General features: G+C 38.4%; 1 protein-coding gene across 1 annotated transcript; it reads right to left on the minus strand.

Annotated features, from left to right (window-relative positions):
• Positions 1–6,024: 6,024 nt before the first annotated feature.
• Positions 6,025–23,554, minus strand: LOC131245391 (alpha-glucosidase-like). Its single transcript, XM_058244834.1, has 5 exons — positions 23,333–23,554; positions 11,215–11,936; positions 9,787–10,017; positions 8,139–8,785; positions 6,025–7,125 (listed from the first exon to the last, which is right to left on the minus strand). Exons 1-5 carry the CDS (start codon positions 23,548–23,550, stop codon positions 6,256–6,258), a joined length of 2,688 nt encoding a protein of 895 aa, XP_058100817.1. The 5' UTR covers positions 23,551–23,554; the 3' UTR covers positions 6,025–6,255.
• Positions 23,555–26,578: the final 3,024 nt, after the last annotated feature.

Below are 26,578 nucleotides of genomic sequence, written 5' to 3' on the forward strand. Positions count from 1 at the left end.
ATAATATTCTATATCCTAATACAATTATAGAAGCTAGGGATGCAGAGTTCTTTAAGAACGTTTTCCATATGAAATTTAAGTCTATATGAATAGAGGAAGTTAATGAATTAGATATCGCGTATACAAGTAAAAGTACTTACGAGAAAGTAGTAGAAGAGATATAACTAAAAAAAATGTAAATGCTAAAATGATTAAAGCACACTTTTGTTGTCAAATTTTGTATAGTAAAAACAACTTGGCAAGAGATCTTCAAGACCGGTCTAAGATCAAGAAAAGATTAAGCTCAAGATCAAGAGAAGATTAAACTTAAGACTGATACATTCTCAAGAGAAGATCAAGCTAAAAATCAACTGATATTCAAGTATAAGATCAAGCTCAAGAGTAAAGATGAAGTCCATAATCAAGTTCAAGACAAAAAAGTTCAAATATTTCATATATCTCTGGTAATATAAAACCCTAGAAAGGCCTTAGGATTAGGTACTTTCAAATTTTATTTTAAATGAGTTTTTATACTTGTGTTTACTTAGAATTTGACTAGCCTAAGGTTTGGTTCGACTACTTTGAGTTTTCTCGGTCAGTTTAAGTTCAAGTTAAAGCAAAATCATTTTTTGGTTGCAAATTTGACTGGTCGAATTTTTGGTTCAACTAGTTGAAGCTTAACCTTCGACTAACCTGAGATAATTCAACTTGAAGTCCATCAACAAACAACTTTTCGGATTTTCGTATCTTCGACCAGTCGGGGACCAAATTCGACTAGTTGAACAGAGCTCTTCAACTAGTCGAACTGGTCCTCGAGCTAGTCGAAGTTTGGATAGATCTTATCCCATGCAATATGAAATCCCTTGAACTGAATCCGGTCTTCTTCAACTAATTGAAGACTGCCTAGGGCTAGTTGAAGATTTAACTTATTTGCCTATAAATTGAGTTTCTCTCTTAATTTGAAATATTTATTATTATTATTATTAAAATCCTTCTGCAAGAGAGAGAGAAGCTCAAGGTATTAGCAATCTATTTGAACGGTATTTATAAATTTTATTTATAGCTTTTGTTTAATTTTCTTAATCTTAGATATTTCTATTCTGATTCTAAAGAGAGTAAACTATACCCTTCTTTTGAGATTTAAGAAAATTAACTCAAGTAGCCATTAGTTTGAACTTAATTAAAATCAATAGAACCCTGGATCATTTTCTATCTGACTAAACATTGAACAATCGACATTTAAGAAAGCAGTTCTTCGGCTATAGCTTCTGATACATCTTCTACAGTGAAGATAAATATACATTCTTATTCTTTATTTGGTATTTCTGAGATAGCCATAAAATCTCAGTGTATGTTTTGCCAAAGTTAGCTTGAAAATCTCAGTGAGGGGTTTGATTGTGATAGCCTAGTAAAATCACAAGAATTGTATCAAGTTTTAAGGTGACCCTGGGAAAAACCTTTTCATAGTGAAAGACAAAATTACGTGGAGAGTAATTTTGGGAATGAAGTAGGTGTGGTTGTTTTAGAACAATTGTTGACACACCGAACCACTATAATTCTCCGTGTTATGTGGTGAATGATTTTACTTTTTATGTGGTGAGTGGTTGTAATTTATTTTCAGTTAAAGTGGTGGATGTTGTAATATTTACTTTTATTTACTCTTGCAAAAGTTTGAGGTTTTAATTTTAAATAAATTCGTGAAATAAGGTTGTCCTGCCCAAAACTTTAGGTGAAGGTTGTCCTACGAATTATTTGGAATCAACGTTTTAATACTAAAGTAATTGAGATGTCTGATTTATTTATATATTCAGCACTTATTTCAATTATTTGGCATATTCCTATTCACCCCCCCTCTAGGACTTCTTAAACTCTCATTTTTAAAAAAGTACTAGATTTAGAAGAGAAACTAACCTCTGAGATAGTTTTTTCACAATCTTAGTGGAAGATGATCCTACAACTTATACATAAGCGATTAACTCTCTAGATACAACCTTTTGGAAAGAAAAAATAAATGATGAGTTGAAATCTATTATATCTAATAATACTTGAGAAATTATAGGCCTACCACCTGAAAACAAACCAATAAACTGTAAATGAGTGTTTAGAGAGAAATTAAAATCAGATGGAACTATTGATTAGTTTACAGCTAGATTGGTAATAAAAGGCTTTAAACAAAAATAAGTAATAAATTATTTTGATACCTATTCCCTTATAACTAGGATTACAACTATCAGGGTCTTAATAGCGATAGCTTCCATATATAAACTAGTGGTACACCAGATGGACGTTAAAACAACTTTCCTAAATGGAGATTTAGAAGAAGAAATATATATGGAGCAACCTAAGGGTTATAAGATATCAAGTTAAAAAATAAAGTATTTAAATTAATTAAATCATTATATGGTCTAAAACAGACTCCTTAACAATGGCATGAAAAATTTTATGGTGTTTTGAAATCAAATGATTATCATATAAATGATGTAAATAGATGTATATATAGTAAAATTTCTAGAAATGATTGTGTTATTATATGCTTTTATGTTAATGACATGCTTATTTTTTAAACTAATATTAAATTAATTATTATGACTAAGAAATTCTTGTCATCTAAATTTGACATGAAAGACTTAAGAGAGACTAGTGTAATCTTGGGTATTGAAGTAACAAGGAAAAATGGTGTTACTTTGTTATCACAATCTCATTACGTTGAGAAGTTACTGAGAAAGTTTAATCATTTTGACTGTTTATCTGTCAGTACACGTTATGATTACAGTATGACTCTCATGAGAAATACAACTAGTAGTATGTCTCAATTGAAATATTCCAAAATAATTGGTAGCCTCATATATCTAACAAACTGCACTAGACTAGACATATCTTTCACAGTAGGAAGGCTAAGTACATATACACATAACCCTGAAAAAGAGCATTAGAATGTCTTGTCTAGGATTTTGCGATACCTAAAAGGCAGTATGGCTTATGGTTTACATTATAATGGTTATCTTGTTGTATTAGAAAGATACAGTAATGCTAACTGAATCATTGATTTAGATAAGACAAAATTCACTAGTGGATATGTCTTCACTTTGGGTGGAGGAGCACTCTCTTGGAAATCTATCAAGCAAACATGTATCGCTCAGTCAACTATGAAATCCGAGTTTATTGCCTTAAAAAAGGCTGGATCAGAAGTCGAGTGACTTAGAAATCTCTCAGCTGATATACCATTATGGGCAAAGCCTGTATTGGTCGTGTCTATTCATTGTGATTGTCAAGCAGTTATTGTAAAAATAAAGAGTAAAATATATAATGGAAAGAGAAGGCATATTAAACTCAGACACAACATAGTGAAACACATGTTGCATGATGGAGTCATATCTATTGACTTAGTGAGGTCAGAAAATAATCTTGCAGATCATCTGACTAAAGGACTATCTAAAAGATTAGTCAATGATACATCAAAGGGAATGAGACTAAGCCTAATATATGAACTGTCAGTGTCGATAACCCGACATATACAAGTGAAGATCCCATGAGATAGGTTTAATAGGTAAACAACGAGACACGAGGTAGACGATTGCACTGAGATATATGAGTCACTTATATGGCGTACAGTGTGAGCAACATCATATAAGGATGAGTTTTTTAGAACTCTTAATGAATCCATAGCCATATATTTTATGGTGTATATAGTTGTTACATACACTTGATGGAATTCACCTATATGGGTGTGGAGGTGGAGGCCGCTTCCTATGAGAATTTAGGCAAATTCTCTAAAGCACTCATGAAATCCAGGTAATAGTGTATGGTCGAAAAGCAATGAACTGTAAAATCACTTGCAGAGGAAAAGTTGTGTGAGCGACATATACTTGCGATTTACATTAAAAGGACTCAGATTCAAGACTATGGTGTCACCTAATTCCTATAGACTTATCTTGCTTACTCTAATGTCGATTCAAGTTTATGGTAACACTGATACCATTGAACAACTATTACGCTTTAATTCGAAAGGTTTTTATTTTGAAACATGTGAGGAATTGTTGTATTTTGTTTCAAAATTAATATTAAAATTAGAATTTCAAATATTTCGATTTCTCTCCATATTTGAAATTTCTATTAATTTTGAGTTGTGGGTTTTGTCTCACATCGAATTTAACAAAGAAAAATATCTTGTATATAAGATAAGCCTTTTGCCTTAGGGCATGAGCCTCATTCAAGGGGCATGTGATTTTGGTCTTTAGCCGGGGGGGGGGGGGTATCTTAAATTTATGCCATTGACCACACACACACACGCGCGTCGATCCGAGCCGAGTCCGAGTACGTGTTTGTGTGCACGTGTGTGTACGCATGCGTGACATGACGGGACGGGACGGGATGGGCTGGGCGTGGGTGAGGGTGCGGGTGTACTCGCGTGCGCGCGTGTGTATGGGTACTTGCGGGACTTTATTTGCAAGAGTGTACTCGCATTTATGCCTTTTCATTTTAAACTAGAGAGATGCAACTATCGATTGGTCGCACCTGTTGGGTTTAAACCCAATGGACCTAACCATTTCTAAAGGGTGCTTAATGCACTACTTCGAAAACTACAAAAGGACTTCTGCTCCAATTTCAAAGAACGAACAAATCATTTTATTCTCCTCTTTTAAAAACTCTCTCTGTTCTTCTGGTTCCTATTTAAGAATTTTTGCTGAGTTTGTTGCTGAGTCAACTTAACACTTTCGGGTTAAACTGCAAGTGGTTCGAGCCCGCTTACAGTGAGTGCACCACTTGGACCAGGTCATAGTCGTTGTATCCTGGAGGTCGATTGCTCTAGAAACCTGTTACACTTGAGACGCTGTCCAAGAAGAGTAAATTCGATTTTAAGCCGAGTGACTCACGTCACGCCTCGACTCAATTCAATAAGTCTTCTTTCTTAAAATTTATTTTCTTTTTTAGTTCTCGATTTTTTAATAGTTTATTTAATTAAACCAAATATTCCAACATTAGATGTACATTGTCCAATCTAAGATATAAGCCTAAAAAACAAGGCAGATCCAAAGCTCCAGTGGACCATGATATAGGAAACAATAGGGATTGGATGTTACCATTGAAAAATTCATGGGCCAGGGAAGGTCTGATCAAGCTGATAATTGTTATTTTCCCTTCATGGAAGTCGATCGATGTAATATTATGAACGTTTAGATGGCACCTCATTTTTTGGAATTAGGATGGTGTGGATCTAACACATGCACATATAGATATAACCGTCCAAATGGCCCACCCATGGTGGATAGAGCATATCTTGAAGATCTCACCTTTTGCATTGTCCCAAGTTCCTATCCGTCCACCTAGTGGCTATAGAAAGGACTGCTAAAAGGGAAGGTGCTCCATCCAGCTGGATGTACAACTCGTGTCTTATGTATGCCTCTACATGTATCAACGCATGCAACATCCGAGTTATCCATTACAGGGTGCCCCGCTGAATGGATGCCCACGCTGATGTAGGACAAGGATCCACCAGTTTATATTGGTCAAAATACTGTTCCATAGGTCAAATCAAGTTGCCAGGTCAAAACCACAAAATTTTCGATTTAAATCTCTGGGCACTTTTTAGATCTTTTGACCTCCCAAAGGATGATAGAAATTACACATTTTTTATAAATATTTTTCTTATTTAATTATGACTCTCTTATTTATGATTATAAAGTTTGTTTAAGATATGTTAAACTCATTTTTTAATCAATTATCATCTATCGATTAAAATTTCTTAAAAAATTTATTTCTTACCATGAATTTGAGATTTTCTATTATGGAATCAAGAGCACTTTACAAATTCAAGGTACTTATCCATAGGAAGACGGTAATTAACCTCGTCATGTTCACCCATGCGCCACCGGCCCATAAATTAGGCCGGTTTACTCATTTGATAGGTCTCCCTCACCATCCATTTCGTCACGGAGGCGCACCCCAATGGCCGGCTTGGCCTATTTTCTAGGCTCCATTTATTGTGGCCCACCGGATGATGGATGGTTCAAATATCCTACACATTACTAATGATATAACAGTCCATGATGAAATGGACTTAATATAGATTCTAATCACAACCATGTGCTCAAGAAATCAATCTATCCTCCTCGTTGAAAATCTCAAATAAGATTTCCATATGGACGGTCGATCAATTACCCACAAGGTAAATACATCTCTGTGATCACCTACAGCAGAACGCCACCACTCCAGCAACTAGGAAGTTATCTCACTGTCTATACATATGGTTGCATTAATCTCTCTTCAAAAATTCTATCATTGTAACTTCAATTCGAACTCCTCTCCGACAGGCAACAACAATCCGGTGATCTCCACCACTGCAAATCTCCCATTCTGGTCGCAAATCGCTCTTACTGTCGAATTTGGACTTGAGATCGGACCGGTTGAAACTCTCACCAACGCTCCCAGTCTCTCATTCAATCCAAGAAGAACCACCTTCGATATGTTCCACATCCGATCTATTGCGAACCGCTTGTTTACCACCATCGATCTGACCTTCACAGCATCCCTTTCAACCTCAGCTTTAAACCTCACCAGGCTCCACTTCCCACCTTCCCCTCCCATCTCCAACTCCTCCCCATCATCCAAAAACACTTCCCCAGCAGCGGTCCCACTCTCATCAAGTGCCACCAATAGCTTGAACTGGTTCTGGCGGGCCGCCTTAGTCGTCATCGCTTCTCCTTGGATGGCCACGACATTCCCTCCATGCACATGCACGTTTATACTATCCGGTGGGGCGTCGAGGGTGACGTACTCACCGGAAGTTACACTCACCCACTGAGAGTAATTGAAGAGGTTGAACCAATTCCCGGCCGGGAAGTAGGCATTGACTGAGACTGCTCCTGGCGTGAGGACCGGCGACACCATCAGGCCTTTCCCGAGCAGGAACTGGGTGCTGATACCGTATGTCTGGACGTCTTCAGGGAATGAGAAGAACAAGGGCCTTGCGATGGGGGTCCCACTGATGTGGGCCTCGTACATTAGTGTGTAGAAGTGTGGGAGGAGCTGGTACCGTAGCCCGAGCGCCTTTCTGGCGGAAGCAGCGACCGAGTCCCATTGATAAAGCTCTTGCCGGACTGTTTGCTTGTCCGAGTGGTCCCTTGCGAAGGGATAAAACGCACCCAACTGCACAGCAGCGACAGACAATGCTGTTAATTGTTTCTGGGAAGTGTTTTAATCATCGAGTCGAATAGGAACTTTGACTTGAGTGTTACTCAGTTCCGATCAGACTCGGTAATTGGGTAACTCAACTCGAACCTTGGTGAAGTCAACTCAACTCGATGATATTTCAAGCTGAGAAACTGGAAAACAGGTTCTTAGGTCTTACATTGTTGAGATGGAAACTCAGTGAGGCAACTCACTGACTTGATCGACACTAAAAATTCTCTTAGTTAACCATTCCTGTTTAATTCTCAATTACCAGATCAAGGGAAGACCTGGTCGAGTCTACCAATCCAGCTCGACATCAGTTCCAGTCGAGTTTTTGGGTTTTTGGAACACATGGTGGCCCACCAGAGCTACGGTGCGGATTTCCATCGAAAGCCTTCCGCAGGAAGTTCCTAACCAAAGATGCTGGGTGGGGCCCACTGCAATGTATGTGAGAAATTCATTCCGTCCATCCGTTTTGCGAGCTCATTTTAGGACGTGAGACAAAAAATGAGATGGGCAGAAAAACTCAAGTGGGTCACACGAGAGGGAAAATTGGGGTTGAAACCATCCTGGGCTCCACGTTGATGTTTATATGCTATCCAAACCGTTTATAAGGTCATTAAAAATGGGATGAAGTGAAAAAAATCAAAACTATAGCCTGATACAGAACTTTTATGTCCATAAGAATGCTTCAACGGCTCTCACTGAATGCCCACTATTTCTTCTCGTGTTGCCCGCTTGAGTGTTGGATACATCTATTTTTTGGTCAAACGTCCTAAAATGATCTCTCAAAACGGACGGACGGGGTGGATGTAACAAAAACATATCCGTGGGACCCACCTAGCATCCTTGCGCAGGAACTTCAATCCGCGACCCGGATTGATAGATCTGCGTGTATGCAGATCCAATTGTTCATCGTTCGATTTCTTTCTTCTTCTTCGTCTTTTTTTTTTTTTTTTTGAAATAGAAAACAAGAAAAATACGGGTACCTGAATCCACCGCCGGCAGAGCTCCTCAGTAGTGTTTCCACCAAACCCACAAATGTCAGCCCCAACCATCGGAATCCCGAACAGCCCAGAGTTCAATATAGATGGAATTGAGTATGCGAGGTCATCCCACGTGGCGGCATTGTCACCCGTCCAATGGGCCGCGTACTTGCCAGACCCCACGAAAGTCGATCTCGTGAGTACAAATGGTCTCTTCCTAGTGACCTTGATCAATGCCTTGTTCGTTGCTTTGGATTCCAAGAACCCGTAGAGGTTGTGGGCATTGTATTCAGTTACATTGCCGTAGTGAAGGGACGATGCAGCGACTGTTTTTTCATTGATGGGTCGTCGGGTCCCAGAATTGTTGATATCGTAAGGTGGGTCGTCGAGTGTAGAGTTGGGGGATGGAAGGGAGGAGTCGAAATTTGAGATTTCATTCATATCTATCCAAAGGCCGTCGAATGGGATGACCTGGTGGAATATCGCGATCTCACGACCCCAAAAGTCCGCTGCCGCAGGGTTTAGGAAATCGGGGAAGTATGTGGGTCCCGGCCAGACTTTGCCGAGGTAAGGTTTGCCGTTACGTTTTATGAAGATGTCGGCTTTCATGCCGCGGATATACGTATCGTATGTATCGTTCACATTGATGCCTGCAGCAGTGGAGCAGTTGAGTCATACAGCCACCAGCCTGAGTTGACTCAGATGACCCGAGTGGAAACGGATCGGCTACTCACCCTCCCACTAGCCAATGGCTATGGTCGGTGCTCTGTGGGCCCCACAATGATGTTTTTGTTTCATCCATGCTGTCCACCCATTCTTTCATATCATTTTATGCTATGAGATCAAAAATGAACTTTATTTAAATCTCAAGTGGACCGCACAGTGTTGATTGAAACACCCACCATTAAAAACTTCTTAGGGGCCACAAAAGTTTTGGATCAAGCTGATATATATTTTTTCCAATCATCCAAGTCTATATGACCCAGTCAACAGGTTAGATGTCAAATAACCATTACAGTGGGCCCTAGTATGTTTTTAATGGTGGACGTTCAATCACAACTGTTTTCCCATAGTGTGGTCCAAATGAGATTTTTATCTACTCATTTTTTGTATCAGTTCGTAAAATTATCTTTCAAAATGGATGGACGGCGTGGATAAAATACATACATCATGGTGGGGTCCACATAGCACCGACCACTAGCCACCTGGCTGGTGGCAGCGTAACGAGCTAAACCGCGTCCGACGTGAGTCTGGTTTCATTTTGTATATGTATTTTTCTGAATCCTACTGGCCATAGGTGGCATTGTTCAAAGATGAAGATGGACCCAACCATGGGATGAAATCGGCGGGTCCAGTCTTTAGGTGGATCACCCTGGACAGTCGATCGGCATATTGTAACCGTCCATTTTTCCTAAACGTGCACCCCACCTAATGACTCGACCGGCCTTACTTTGGACAAATGCACATATATTGTGGACCCCACAAGGCTACACGGCCTCAATTCTATGCACGAGCCGTGTTGGATCCTCTGGGTTGAGTAGGATTTGGATCTGCCATCGTATTTCTTCTGTTCTTTAATATGCTAAAATATTGAAAATTCAGCTGACTCAGTGAGTCAACCCATCGAGTCGAGCTTATTTCAGTTCATTACCGGGATCTAAGATGGGGACGTATTTCTGGCCGTTACAGTGAAGCCGATCGAGGAATATCTTCATCCGGTCCACAGGAAAGTTGATGGGATCGAGCGTGAAATCTTTGTATCCGTCCATGTAATCGATATCTGTCCACATGACTTCCAAAGGGATCCTGGCCTTTGCATATCCGGCCACCACGCCTTCGAGAACAGACACGTTCTTATATCCGTATCTACACTGGTGAAAACCTACGCATGTGTAGATGCATGGATATATACATAAATACACACTACACTTCTGAAAAAAAGAAAATGAGGCCCGAGGAAGGGACATCGTGATCGCACGTGTCCATGATCCAAGCCGTTCATAAGATCGTACCCACGTGTGGATGTCCTGGCCAAAAAAGTCATTACGGTCTGCCCATCAGGTGGGCCAAGCTATAAGAACTTGACCAACCATCGACATTCAACATAGGTGCGTGGGCCCACCAGATGAGTAAACCAGCCATATTTTTGAGGCAATGTATCGACACACTGGGCCCGCTTGATGAGTGGCTTGGATCGGACTCGGACTTGGTAGTGACAACTCCAGTACTGAGATCTCAGTAATGGTCATGCTGTGGGCCCCACCATGATGAATGTTTTTTAATCCACTCCGTCCATACATTTTACCAGCCCATTTTGGGACATCCCAAAAATTCCCAAGGCAAGTCTAAATCTCAGCTGGACTATATCCCACCAAATCAGTGGTGAGTGGACGCCCACCATTACAAGCTTCCTAGGGACCACTGTAATGTTGGCTTGTCATCCACCCTGTTGATTAGGTCACAGAAACATGGATGAAGGGAAAACACAAATATGAGCTTGATCCAAAACTTTTGTAGCCGGGAAGAAGCTTTTAATGATGGGCGTTCAATCATTACTGTTTCCTGTGGTGTGGTCCACCTGAGATTTGGATCTGCCTCATCTTAGGTTCATTCCAGGCTGTGAAAATGGATGGACGGCATGGAGAAAATACATACATCATGGTGGGTCCACAGAGCTTTTCCAGCACCGACCAGTAGTAAGGTTGGGTCGCTACCGAATCCGAATCCGCTTGGATTGGATGCATACTGACGGGTTGAGTAGCGAGACCCCCGCTACTGAAGTGACGTCACCAAGTTTTGTGGGCCCCACTATGATGTATTTTTTGTATCCACACCGTCCATCCATTTGGAGAGATCATTTTAAGGCAACAGGCAAAGAATGAGTCAAATCCAAAGCTCCAGTGAACCACAAAAAGTGGGTCCCACGGAACTTGGTGTCCCGCTACTCAACCTGTGAGTAGCTAATCCGCGTCCGCTTGATCCGTCGGACTATTACTGGTGTGCTGGCACGTGTGGGAAGTGAGTCTTTGAATTTGGACAGTCTCATTCCCCCTCGCATGAAACGGTTGCGATTGCTTACCAAAGGACCAGTACGGCATTGGAGTAGGCCGTCCGATGAGGTCCGTATATTGCTTCATGACAGATTCTGGCGATGGCCCGCTAAAGAAATAGAAATCCAGGACACCTCCGATCACCTTGTACGTGATGTGTGACCCACCATATACAACATCCATACCGTTGCTGTTCAGCAACAGGACGCCATGCGTCATCCCCGCCGTTGATTTTGCATCAGACGACGGAGATCTGATGTCCATGTAAAATGGGTGGGACCCATATAGGTTGAGGTCAAGATAAGCGGCGAAGGTGTCTGAATTCCACATCGTTAAGGTCTGATTGTGGGCCAGTCGGAATGTCTTCTTTGTGTGCTCTCCCAGGCCATAGAGGCTGGCCCGGTCCGCCGGCAGTGCCGACGTTATTTGTATGTACTGGTCTTTGAAAATGAGGCAGGTGTCAGAATCTGAATTCTCCGGCGAGGTGTCGAAGAGGACGTCGCCGGTAGATCTGCGAGACACGGAGAAACCGAATGGAGAGCTGGCGACGAGTGTGAGGATCAGATCGGAATCCGGTTGTGAAAAGCTGTTTTCCGGCGAGTTTTGGTGGTATTCAGGTAGATACTGGAGGTTTTCCGGCATGGATCGACGGGGGAGGCTGGTTTGACGGGGGATGATGTCTTGTGGTACTTCCCATCTTTGGTGGTCTGCATCGGTTATCCGCACTCTCAACCGTTCATTCGTTTCAAAGCTGGGAGATAAGGGAAAACCTCTATCTGGTTAGTTTTTAATTGGTGGACCCCAGTCCTAACTTCTCTTCCATCCAAATAGGCTGGCCATGATCATATCAGGTCACTTAACCAAGACCCAACACATGGGTCCGAAGTTCAAATCCAAGCCTGCTTATTGTTGGATGTGGCCCAGAAACCTAAAGGTGGGCCCAGCAACGTGTAAGGTGGGACCCACCATGAAGATCACGTAGCAGAAGGATCGGGCCGATCAGTTCATGTGGTGGGCCACATGTTTACTTCAACAATGAGCGTGGAAAATGAGATTCACAAAGCTGAAATTGCAGGCACATATAATGGATGGTTGGGCACGGATTGCAATCCTGGGCCGTTTAGTTAATGGGAACATTAGCTAAAACCCCGGATCCGGTGATGTGGGTGGGACCCTAACTGTGGGTCCTGCCTTGATGTATGCGTTGGATATCTAGTCTGTCCATCCATTATGGTCCCAAAAATGAAATAGATACAGATCTAAGGTGGACCACACCACAGGAAGCAGTGGTGAGTGATTATTAGAAACTTTTTGTGGGCCATAAAAATTATGGATCGAGATGATATTTATGTTTTCCCTCCATCCAAGTATCTGCAACCTCATCAAAAGGTTGGATGGTAAATAAACATTATGGTGGAAAAATGGATGGACAATTCAATAACTACTGTTTCCTATGGTGCGGTTCACTTGAGATTTTTTATCTACGTCATTTTTTGGACCATGCCCCAAAATGAGTTGGAAAAATGGATGGACAATGTGGATATACAAAACATATTTAAACGTGGGCCCGATGGTCAGGGATTGGTAGACACAGCTGGATTCGGGGTCATAGCTATGTCACATGGGCGAGGATTGCATGTGGCCGTGGGCACAGAGATATTCTTGTAACCAGGGTTGTGTGGGGCCCACAGATATTTTTGTGATAAATCCACTTTGTCCATCTGTTTGTAAAGACCACAATAGGGCAGGATTATAAAAATCAGGTAGATTCAAAACTCAAGTAAGCTACCATAAACGAAACAGTGGGAAAGGAAAAGTCCACCTTTGAAACCTCCTTGGAACTGACTATGATGTCCATAAGGCATCTAAATTGTTCATATGATTATTACCACTCGGATAAAATATAAGAACAAATATCATCCTGGTACATAACTTTTATCACTCTAGGCGTTCAATCCCCATTGTTTCATGTCGGGATATGGAGTTTGAAAAACTAGTTAGACAAAAATAAATTTAAATTGAAAATAAGAGAAAACTTCTCGGTTTATAGAAGTTAAGGCTTGACATGAGTTACTCGGCTTGAAATCGGATTTACTTCCTTGAACAAGTCCCAAGTGCAACAGATTTCCAGAGCAATCGACCTCCAGGATACAACAACTATGACCCGGTCCCAGCGGTGCACTCACTGTACATAGGCTTGAACTACTTATAGTCTTAAACTGAATTAGAAAATACTTAAACAGAATTTTTTAAGAGAAAATCTAATTTTCTAATACATCTTAAAACTAAAAAGTAGAAGTCTATTTATAGACATTGAGAAAACACCTTAAGAGTGTAGAGACACCCTTTCAAAAAGGGTTGTGACTATTGAGTTTAAACTTAATTAGTGTGACCATTAAGCTTAAGAAGATACAACCTTTCAAAACAAAAAATATGAAAGGGTGCAATCCTTCGAACTCGTTGAAAAGGCACATCTATATGGCACGTACACACCTATGGCCATGACCCGTCCCAACGGATATTTTGAAACACCAATTTGATTTAAAATATTTTTAAATACAACAATCCCCTACATGTTTCAAATTTTATGACATTTCGGGTTATGATAGAAGAGTTGTGCAATGGTGCCAGTGTCACTATAAACTTGAATCGAAATTAGAGTAAGCAAGATAGGTTTATAGGAATCAAGTGACACTATAGTCATGAACCTGATTCCTTTTGATGTAAATCGTAAGTACATGCCACACACACAACTTTTTCACTACAAGTGATTCTACGATTCAGTATGTTTTGGCTATGCACTATTACCTGAATTTCATGAATGCTCTAGAGAATTCACCTAGATTCTCATAGGGAGTGGCCTTTACCTCCACACCCATATAGGTGAATTCCATCAAGTGTATACAGCAATTGGGTACACTACCAAATATATGGCTATAGATTTATTAAGAGTTCAAAAACTCATCCTTCTTCATTGTTGTTCGCACTGCTACACTATAGAAGAGGCTCATTTATATCAGTACAATCGTCTACCTCGTGTCTTGTTGTTTACCCATTAAACCTATCTTATATGATCTCTATTTGTATAGGTTGGGTTGCCAATACTTGTACCTCATATATTAGGCTCAGCCCTATTCCCTTCGATGTATCATTGACTAATCTTTTAGATAGTCATTTGGTAAGAAGATTTATGACTCATAAGCCTTTTACCTCCACCCGTTATTGATCCGTCAGACTTTCGCCTATTACAGAAAATTAACCATTGTTACCTTCTATAGAAGTTAGGCCATGTCTTACTCCCAATGTGGTTGATCATCCTTTCAGACTAGCTAGGGATCATTACCTTGATAAGTTATTGCTTTACCAACTAATTACACAGAAACAAGCCTTTGGTTAGGCAGATTCCTCCTTTTGCTCTATAAGCAAGTCTTCGGCAGTCAATTGCATTCTCTTTAACTATTCATATCTCAAGTCAACGCATACCAAACTCTTTTCTAATTTCATAGAGTTAACAATTACGACTCTATCTTATAATAGATATTGAGCATCACTTTTATTATAATAGTTTTCGTATTACTAGCTCTGAATACAACCAACTTTCTTAGCTCCGAATGTACTCTTAGCATTCAACCAACTTCATTAGCCCACCATTCAGCCAACTGATAGTAAAGTCAAGCAAACTTATTGTATTTACAGTATAAGGAATGTAGCATATAACAACTAAAATACAGTATAACCTTTGTGTAATCATATTGTAACATTATCATGTTATTACATGTTCCCTGACACATGAAAAGTTGGCCAGTTTATCAATTAATGATTATAATTCAATACAATTAATGAAATTTCGGTGGTTGACTATGAAAAAAAGGTCCAAGATCCTAAATAGTTTTTTTTAATTTTTTTTAAAGATGATGAATTCATTAAAAAATGAAAGGAAACACGAGGAAATTGACCTCTCAATCCATTATCAAGAAAATTGACCAATGATTTGTTCATTAAACATGACCCCCACATGCAAAAGTCTACTAATCATAAAAACTAAAATATTATAACTACACTTACACCAAACTTGGCCTCCAATAATAGAGTTCAACTTGAAATTTCCATAGATCGAATAATCATTTATTAAATTTAGACCATTGATCATTTTCTTTCTGACTATTCATTTGATAGCTACCAATTTGATCATTAAAACATGCAATCAGGTTAATTCCAGACACTTTGTCTCCAAGACCTACACGTCAACATGAAACATGTGCATATTGATCCATAACATTCAACATATAGTTTTCTTAGTGCAAATCTTCAATTTTATGTCAACTCATTTATCAAATACATATTGACTAAATTTGAATTCCATGCGTTAAGTGGTTTATACATTCCAGTGCACCCCCACAATTTCAGATTTAGTGTTGATAGATATATTTATGTCCCACCTGATAAACCTGTTAACTAAGAGTTAGGAAAAATCTTTCGTAGGAACTATTATATAAATTAACTGGATCTAACATGTCCTAGATCAAGACATGATTAGATGGAAATAATATTTCCTCCACCCTTCTAAGTAGTGATGCCAAATATAAATATAACATATCTCATAAATTAGGCATGTGCACTCGTCACCATATCAACAACTTTATGTATAAGAGTAATAACATAAACTGTTTATAAAAAAACAACGATAAGTATGTCAGACAGTTAAGTGGTATGTGCTGATGGTTCGTCTATCATTGAACATAATATTCTATTACATCACTTTCTATATAATAAAATGTAAGTTAGAATTATCATTAAATTAAGGCACATTCACTACTAGTTTACTCGAGAAACTCAAGCCACCATTTGCTTCATGGTAAGTGAAACTCCAGATAGGCAAGCATTCATATAATGTGAGTCATTAAGTACTTAACATTCAGAAAAGTAGCACACATGTAAGATTTAGACCTTCTATCTATTGAGTTTGCAAAAGGTAATATTCTAAAAATACACCAGCTCAATCATCCCACATGGGCCAATATAATATTTGTATGGATCTGTAACTTTAAACTATTGTACATTCATCTTTAAGTGTATTTATGAGTTAATTTGATTTTTATCAGTGCATCTAAGTACTAACCTCCACAATTTAAAATCTTTATAAATAGGACTTTTTCCACATATGTACAATTTTTGAGTGTATATATATCAAGAGTCATACATTGTTTTATGTTTCATGTTATAATGGGAAGAATATATTTTGTACATGTGACACATGAATATAAGACTCGAACATATCAATTATCAACCCACATAGGATGGATCAAAGGCCAAGATACAACAATGATACAAAAGGAATAATATGCATTGTCTATAGATACGCAATGATAAGTGGGCCCATGGTTTGATAAACTTGGCAATTGATCTGATCGATCTAATCAAGTTTAAGGTAGCAAACCTAAATATTCCTTATGCGCACTCATTATCATAAAGGTTAGCCACACCCATGATTGGTTCACCTTATAACTTAATTTTTAGGTTATTATGAATACAAAGGACTCATTAATGAACTATTCATGCTATAAACATGTGTGGAGTGATGCCTTACTAAAGATTAACATCAATATAGTTATTCATTCTATGCACATCAATCACACAAAAGTCAACTCCTTAACATGCACCTGATCAAAATGACATGTTATATTTTATTCTACCACCAACATATAAAAGGCCCAATCTTTTCACGATCCAGGTCATGCACTCTTGTGTCACCCACCATCAATGGCAGTTAAATATCTTCCAAAATCTCTCATCTGAATTTTTTAGATATAAAGTAGACAGTAAACCATTCACTTGTAGTTCATAAGTTGGACATGTAAGATCGTCCAATGGAAAAAATATTTTGGTGATACAAATTATACATCATCCGACACATTAGCTAAATGGTCTTGATCACTAAAAGTTGGGCCCGAATTAGATTGTCTAAAGACATATAACATATAGAATTATAGATTGTATGTATATGAACTACGATGCTATACTAAAATAATAAAAGGTTGCTTAAGAGAACAAATCCATGATAGAATAAATCCACGAGTAGTTATGATAGATGATTCAAACTAACATAAAAAAAAATAAAAATAAAAAATACCCCACAGCTATCCCTCATCTTCTTTGTGAAAATTTTTAAACAAAAATTCCACCACGAATATCCAAACAACAACACACATCTAGTTTATAGAAATCAACAAAACTCTTTCATAAAGATCTCTATTTTTTAAAAAATAATTTAAACAGTTATAACTACCTTCCTTCTCCACCTTTAAATAAAAATAATAATAAATAATAAATAAATAAAAATTGGAGTAGCATCTAAAATCTTCGTCGGTGAGCATCTTTGAAATGATATAATATAAATCATTGATCCAAGTGCATATAACAAAGAAAGACATTTACAACATTGTGATCAAATAGTTAGGATATAAGTTATTAAATGGTTTTCCATTGTTTTTTTTAATGAGATTGCCCAAGAAATCTCATTATTGGGACATTCAAGTTCTTCCAGATCTGACAATTTTCTTCCCATGAATGTGGAGCATGTTGTCTATTTCTCTCTTAGCCATCAATATTTGTCAACAATTAGAATGACTGAGAACATCTATTCCTGGATAAGATCATGAATTCAGGGCATGATGCGGTGGTAGAGATGTTTTCATGATAGGGTTCACTAGATGGACAATCCTAATCAAGACACCCACTGGATGAGAGGGAAATAGAGATATGTGTAAAATAAAGAACAAAATCCTATTTTGACTTGCAGAAAGACATTTACACCATAGAAATAGGATTATGGTTGTATTATATGAATCAATGGTTTGGCTTTATGTTCACAAACTAATTAAATAATCAGATTGATTTATCAATGTGATTTTTTTTAATGCATATATTGTTAATACACACATGTTAACTTCCACAGATACAATCCCACCTTTCCTTCTTAAAAAAAAAAAAAAATTTATTATTTTTATACCAAGTAAATACCAATTTTGTACCTACCATTTTTTATTTTATTTTTTTAATTTATGGGCAGGATGAATTGCCCTATCCGTGAGATGCATGCCACGTTTTAAAGCATATGACTTGCCATAATTTGGTGTGTTACCTAATACTGATCAATGCACTAGGAAAGTATAATATTATCATACTGTTAAAAATCTGTTGTATAAATGAGATCAGATCTCAACCAATCGTTTTTCTTTTTAAATAATAGGCCATTATGAAACTTGCAAGAGTCAATAGATGGCCCTATTCACATAACATGTGAACCGTTTCACACTAAACCTAAGTATGTGATGTGGAGATGAACGTGATGAGGTTGATCACCATCTTCCTCAAGGATAACTACTTCGAATCCACGGAGCTTCTTTGGACTCCTCACAGAGACTTCTCGAATCCACGAGAAAAAGAAATAGAATTAATTTTAAAATATATGAAAGAAACTTCTTGAATGATTGATTGATGAAATAAATGAGCCTACAACCCTTTAAATATGGATACCAAGACTTGGAATAAGTTTAGGAATTAAACTATAACTAAAACTCCCTAAAATTCGTAACTTATTATAAATAGTAAATTTACATTTTATAGTAAGTGTCCTATGTGGCTTAACCACGTTATTCTCATAATTTTTCTAAACACTTTTTATGTTAGACACAACTCCTAAAGCTCAACGGATGAAGAGTTATAATCAAATTAAAACTTAATAAAAATAGTAAAAATGGAAATAAACATGGAATTCAGCTGTCGATATAATGTAATCTCGCAAATTCGACGTGGGTAACCCTACATAGCCAGGTTGGTTGGCTAAAATAGCTCCTCCTACCCCAAAATCATATATGTTACGTCGAGTAACTCATTCCGGTTTGCGAGATATGCCTGTTTTAAGGTTCTAACAGTCTTGATGACTTCTGCCTTTGATTTGGCCCTCTCTTATCCATCTTGGACATGAAAGTGTCCGCGACCCGCTCTACATCAGTCCTCTCCACTTTAAAAGAATTCGTCCTCGAGTTCTCGTGCTACTTCGATTCATGATACTCGGTCTGGTGCACTGTGACGATACCCAGATCAAAAGTTATGATCAATTTATGGTCCACCTTTTTTTGGTCCAACTATGCTAATAATGTATCTATAACACGTTCTACATTAGACCCCTTCACTTGGAAAAAACTCGTACTTGAGTCACTAAAGGGACTTGATTCATGATTCTGAGATAACTTTTGATGCCGATGTTTATTAGCAATTTTCTTGTATTTGGTATTAAGCTCTTAAGTTGACACAATACATGTACTCATGTTCTCCTTGACTTGGCTTGTATGAATCAGTTCCTCATTTCTGCCTTCAAGATCTCACATTCCATGTAAACTTATCCCTGTAACAAGATCAACGTTGTTTTATATATCTTGTATGGAAGGCAATTTATTAGGGAGTTCATCGAGAACAATCGCCTTGAACTCCTGCAACACTGATTTCAAATCCCCTGGGATATTTACAGGATCCATATATTCTTTCTTTTCAACTAATGCATATATCTCTTGTTTCCTTGTATTGTTTAATAAAAGTCTATTCAGTTGTGAGAGACTGTTCCTCAACTTTAGAAATCTTGGGTTGGTTCTCCGTTCCCATATAGACGAGGTCAATCTTTCTACCGTCTTTAATAAATATAAATGCGTTATCTCGACCTCTACACGTAGAGGTAACATTAATATTATTTTGCTATGGTCGACCAAGTAACATATGACAAACTTCCATGTCGAATATGTCACAAAGTACTTGATCCTTATAATTTTTACCAATTGAAAATGAGACAGTGCATTGTTCGGTTACATCTGTTTTGTTGACCTCCTTGATCCATCCAATCGTGTATGGAGATGGATGTTTTTCTGTTTTCAGTTGTAGCTTTTTCACCACTATTTTCGATACGAGATTCTTACTGCTCCTGACATCGATGATCACATTACAAACTTTTTGGCTTACAGTGCACCTCATTCGAAAGATGTTATCTCGTTGTAATTCTATTTCTACCATTGACATGTATAACTACTTTCTCACGATCAAGGTGGTGGCTTGTGATTTACCATCATTTGATGGTGCTTTACAGAAATTGGGGCTGTGTCATACAGCGACCACTGGTGGTTGAGCATTACTTTGAGCTTGAGGCAGAATTAGTGCATCCACAACACGACTGAGGGTTGTATGCAGCTCTTACATGGTCAACTGACTCTCCAGGTGGAAAACTTCCATTCTTTTCGAAAGATAACGAATCCATGAATCATCGTTCACGGGATTTTTGTTCATAACTTCGTTGTTTACCATCAGCCCGAGGAGAGTCCTCACTTTAATACCAATTAACGTAGAGATGAATGTGATGAGGTCAATGACCATCTTCCTCAAGGATAACTACTTCAAATCCACGGAGTTTCTCTGGACTCCTCACAAAGATTTCTCAAATCCACGAGGAAAATAAATAGAAATAATTTTAAGATATATGAAAGAAACTTCTTGAATCACTGATTGATTAAATAAATGAGCGTACAACCCTTTAAATATGGATACCAAGACTTGGAATAAGTTTAGGAATTAAACTATAACTAAAACTCCCTAATTCATAACTTACTATAAATAATAAATTTACATTTTATAATAAGTGTCCTATATGGCTTAACCATGTTATTCTCCTAATTTTTCTAAACACTTTTCATGTTGGACACAACTCCTAAAGCCTAACGGATGAAGAGTTATAATTAAACTGAAACTTACTAAAAATAGTAAAAACGGAAATAAGCATGGAATTCGGTCGTCGATATGATGTAATCTCGAAAATTCAGCATGTGGGCTGGCTAAAGTAGCTTGTCCTACCCTAAAATCATATATGATACCTTGAGTAACTCATTCCGGTTTGCAAGATATGCCTATTTTAAGGTTCTGATGGTCTTGATGACTTCTGCCTCTGATCAGGTCTTCTCTGACCATCTTGGACATGAAAGTGTCCGCGACCCGCTCTATATCAGTATGTGTGGCTATAGTACTCGTAAATGCACTATCATATCTCCAAAATATTTTCCAAACTTAAATTCGATTTCAAGATTGTTGGGATATGGAGTTTGGAAAATCAGTTAGACAAAATAAATTTAAATTGAGAATAAGAGAAAATTTATTGGTTTATAAAAATCGAGGCGTGACGTGAGTCACTCGGCTTGAAATCGAATTTGCTTCCCTTGGATAATGTCCTAAATGCAATAGGTTTCTAGAGCAATCGACCTCTACAATACAACAATTATGACCTCGTCCCAGCGATATACTCACTGTACATGATCTCGAACTACTTGTAATTTTAACTCGAATTAGAAAATACTTAAACATTTTTATTTTTTTTAAAGTAGAAGTCAATTTATAAACTTTGAGAAGATAGCCTTTAAAGGTGTAGAGACACCCTTTCAAAGGAATTTTGACTATTAGGTTTAAACTCAATTGGTGTGACCATTATGCTTGAGAAGATATAACATTTCAAAACAAAAAAATATGAAAGGGGCAACCTTTCGTTCTTGTTGAAAAGACACATCTGCATGACACATGTACAATTATGACCATGACCCATCCCAACGGACATTTTAAAATACCAATTTAATTTAAAATAATTTAAAATACAATATTCCATGTGATAATGGGACACGTGAGTTTTGGATGTGCCTGATTTATTCACATCCTATTGTGGTCTTTAAAAACTGGTGGAAAGAATTGATGTGTAACGAAGATCTTTGTGGCTCCACACAACCACGGGCACAATTATATCTATGTGCCCGGGGCACACGACGCCACGTATGCCACTGTGACCATTCGGTGGACCCCGCAACGTCTCAAAGATGGGGGCTGGTTAGGTGAGACCCCGTATCCACCAAGGTGGGTGGGACCTGACTGGGGGGCCCACTGTGATGTATTTGATTGCATCCCCACAGTATTGAAAGCTCATTTTAGAATATGACCTAAAAAATAAGCAGATCCAAATCCCAGAAAGACCATTGTGCAGGAAACAGTGATGATTGACAATTAAAAACTTTTTATGGGCCGCAAAAGCTTTAGATCAAGATGATATTTATGTGGTCTCTTCATCAAGGTGTTTTTGACATTATCAACAGGTTGGATGGAAAATAAAATTTCCAGTGGAATCGATGAAGTTTTCAATGGTGAAGATTCAATCACTCGCTGTTTCCTGTGGTGTGGTCCACTTAAGATTTGAGTCAGCTTCATTTTTGGGATTACGCCCTAAAATGAGCTGTCAAAATGGTTGGACGGTGTGGATTTAAGGAACATACATCACTGTGAGCCCCACAGTCAGGGGTCCCACCCTCCTCAGTGAATCCAGGTCTCACCTAATCCGCTCCCCCAAAGATAAAGATGGTCCATTGAGTAGGTAGGCAATGATACAAGTAATAAGTTGATTGGTTATACGAAACTTCAGCTGTATTTTTCACAACTAAGCGTTTGTTCAGTTAATTGTGGCCCATCTGACTAGTGGACCGACATTATTCTTGGGACAGGGAATCTACACGGTGCTACTATTCTGATGGATGGCTTGGATTTGCACCTGTCGTGCGTTAGCTGACTTGTCAATGTGTATAGACTTAGAAAAGATGCCTGAGGAATCATATGATCCGTCCATCCAACTCCTTGCGCGGTATATAATCTGGGGTTTTCAGTTTTAAAAGGAAGGCCTTGGCGCTTCCATGGATGGACTATGTCCCGAAAATAACAAGAGTTGGACAACCTAACCGACAAATAGACGGTTGAAACAGAATACATCAACGGTACTCACTCCAATTCAACTGAAACAGACCGATTAGTGGCTAAGATCTTCTGTTCTATGAAAGTTTCGGGGTGTAGTCCATTCACAGTGGGTCATGACAGAGGAATGATGTGGATCGATGAACCAAGAGTCCCACTTTCAGAACTGAAAAAACCCGAGTATTTTCTAATTCCTTACTCGGATCGGGTTTACTAGAACATACACCAAAACAACAGTGTATAGCCTATAGAAACAATTGATCATGATTATTGTTACGTGAGGCATTATACACAAACAATTGTGTATATACGCTGATTCTTTCTCCTTACCTGGCTACAAATATGAGATTGGGAAGATCGGGTCCGTAGACGGGTGAGCTGTTGATGAGACCCAAGTGGGCCGTCAACGACTTTCCGGAAGGATCAACGGTGATGGATCGAAGATCATAGCCGTAGCCGACTGGTTCTTCGCTTGAAGGAGATAAAAGAGAGAGAAAACAGACAGAACGTGATAAAAGTATAAGAAAAAGATAAGGTTTTGATCTCATTTTCTTTTCTCTTGTGTGTGATGATACAGAAAGAGATCGATCTTGTCGTCCTTATAAGACTTTCGTTTCTACCTACCATAAAAAATAATGTGGTGGGGCCCCACATGACTAGCGTTTTTATTTTTTCCTTTGGGTAGTACAACTAAACTATTATTTAAAACATGGTACAAAATTACGAGGCGCAGTCCAGTAGTTTGAGGACTACTGAAGTGAATAGGTAGTCCACCAATTAGGCCATGTATATGGGTGATTTGAACCGTCCAAGAGGTGGGTCCCACAATGAATAGATCATGAGCAGAGTATGGATCTCCTGTGGCGGCCCTGGTGGTTCGATTTGGGGATGGTCAAGATTATAGATAGACTGGTCAACCGAAGGGTTAGGATCAGTTTTGCTGGAAAGGAGGCGGTTGAGGGCCTGTCTAGTTGGGATATACCTCCGATGGAAATGATCAGACTGGTGGACTGCACCTCTACTTTGGTAGTCCACGGGCTTGCCTATTGTGCGTTGGATCAGGCAGTGGACTTTTCTAGCCCCAGGATTGACACATGGTGGGAGGTTGTGAATCCAAACTGTCCATCTAGTGGGCCACAATTGAATATTAAACCGGACAGGTAGTGCTACTCATGTGGATGATGGCCTTCCAATCGAGAATCTAGATGAAGATGGATTCAACAGGTGAAATTGATGGCTAGGATCATCTTCTCAAATCGATTAATTTTCAACCAACGGCCATAAATAAAACAGGACCTGGTGATTGAAAGATCGCTTTCATTGTCAAATCTGCTAGTTGTCAGGTAGTGGGCCACGCATATTCCCTCATGATTCGGCAGGGTATGTGCGCGAGGGCCCGTAATGGTTTCCTGCAATGAAACTCGTACTACATTTGGCCGGTTGAAAATAGCCGTCTCATGCACCTGGATCAAAACCTGCTAGAAGGACGTTGCCATGTGCGACGTAGGTAGGACCGAAATTCATTCATACTCTCGATAACATGTGGTAACGGAGAACAAGCTATACGACTGAAATTATATGTAATGCTGCCATAAAAATGATGACATACAATGATACATGTCCAAATGTAATTGGCAATGCACACCTAAAAATCATGAACCAATTCACCAACTCCACTAGTTTAGAAATAGAAATACGATTCATAGATGGTAGTAAAATGGGTAGCCCATATTAAAAAGGAAACTTATGTAACCAACTCCACTAGTTTATCTAACTTATAGTTTAAATAAATATCCATGACCTCGTTATCGAATTCCTTTCAAATCCGAAAGTCTTTAGCAATTTCTCGATCATATCCTACTGATGAAAATCACGACCATCTTAGAATGGTCAGGGTTTCTTCCATAATGGTCTCAAGACTGTTTAGGTCTGAAAAATCTATTGTAGATTATGCGGAAGCAAATCTAAATTCAATTAAATAAGGCGCAAACAAAAGCATACAAAGATCACATGATTTTTATGTGGAAAAATTCTTACGAAAAAAAATCACGGCACAAAGCGACAATCAATTCAATATGAAATAATATTATAAGAGATAGGTGGACTTGTCGATCCAAACAATTCCAAAATCTATTTTCGAAACCCTAACTTTACTCTAAAACACCTTAGGAACATCTTAACATTTACTTAGAATATCCTAATCCCGACTATACCTGATATATATGCTATCACAGCCAGAATTAGAATCAAATCGTGCACTTACGCAGTTCCGAGGTGTGCCATTGATGGGACCTTCGATGGCATCAATAGTCATCAAAGACTAGTCGATGACAATGAGTAGCAACTCCAAAACTGTCAAGCGAGTAACTAGGAATTTTTTTTATATATGGCATCGAGTGTTTTATCAATGGCATCAACAGACCCTTGATCTCAGTTAGATTAAAGACATCTGACAACACTCTCCACCATGGATTCAATCTTTATGCTCCATTGCTCCACTATATCATCACCATCTCTAATCGCCTTCCATAATAACTTTATCATTGCTTTTTGTATACACTCAGTCTTCATTCAGCCTTTGCCAAGCCTAGAGAAGTCGTATAGAACTTGAACTACTCTGTAAGAACCACCTTCATAAGCATGTCGATCGAGTTCACACTTATATGGATCTTTTATAGAGTCATATCGCCTACATTAAGCATAAAAGTGCCTTGATTTGTTAATATACATGAGTGTTGAGTCAGTCCATCAAATGAGCCCCAAATTGAAGACTATAATATCAAAGACTCATCAATTGAAGAAGTTCAAGTGCTCCATATAGGTAAACAAAGCCTCACTTCCCTAATCAAGCCCTTGAGGTATATGACCCAATCCATAAGAACTTAAACTTACCCACAAATGTATTCGAAAATCCCTTGGTAAGCTTAGTTTAAAATATTTTAAGTATTGGTGGAAAGATGAACTATACAGGTAAAACTTCACATCTTGACGATTGCATCGATATGCAATCGAGGGGAGTTTCGATGGCATCGAACCTGGTTCAATTACATTGAAACCAAAGTCAAATAGTCCAACAACAAAATGAATATATGCTGGGCATTTGACAATTCTATCAAGTGATGTTCGATGGCATCGAACCATAACATTCGATGCAATCGAACCCACTTCAATTGCATCGACTTTGGCCTCTTCCCTCCATTATACTTGAAATACTCTAAGTGTTCTTTGATGCAATCGAACTTCTGTTGATGGCGTCGAAGTAAGTTATCGATTGTATTGAAGACGATTCGATTGCATCGATATATGGACTAGTTTGTCTAGCAATCTTTCAATGAAAATCATATATCTTCGATCACATCAAAGGCCATTCGATGGCATCAAAATTCAAATTCTGATAGCATCGAAGGTCTAATCGATGGCATCGAAATATAGGACAAACTGTCCAGAGAGTTTTTATAGGTAAAATATTTTTCTCTTGATAGCATTGAACCATAATCGATGACATCGAAACACTGGTCGATGGCATCGAAAATGGCCTCAATTAGTCCAGCAACCAAAGTGTATTTTTCAAGGAAA

This window comes from Magnolia sinica, chromosome 1, assembly GCF_029962835.1.
Source record: "Magnolia sinica isolate HGM2019 chromosome 1, MsV1, whole genome shotgun sequence".
Lineage (NCBI taxonomy): Eukaryota > Viridiplantae > Streptophyta > Magnoliopsida > Magnoliales > Magnoliaceae > Magnolia > Magnolia sinica.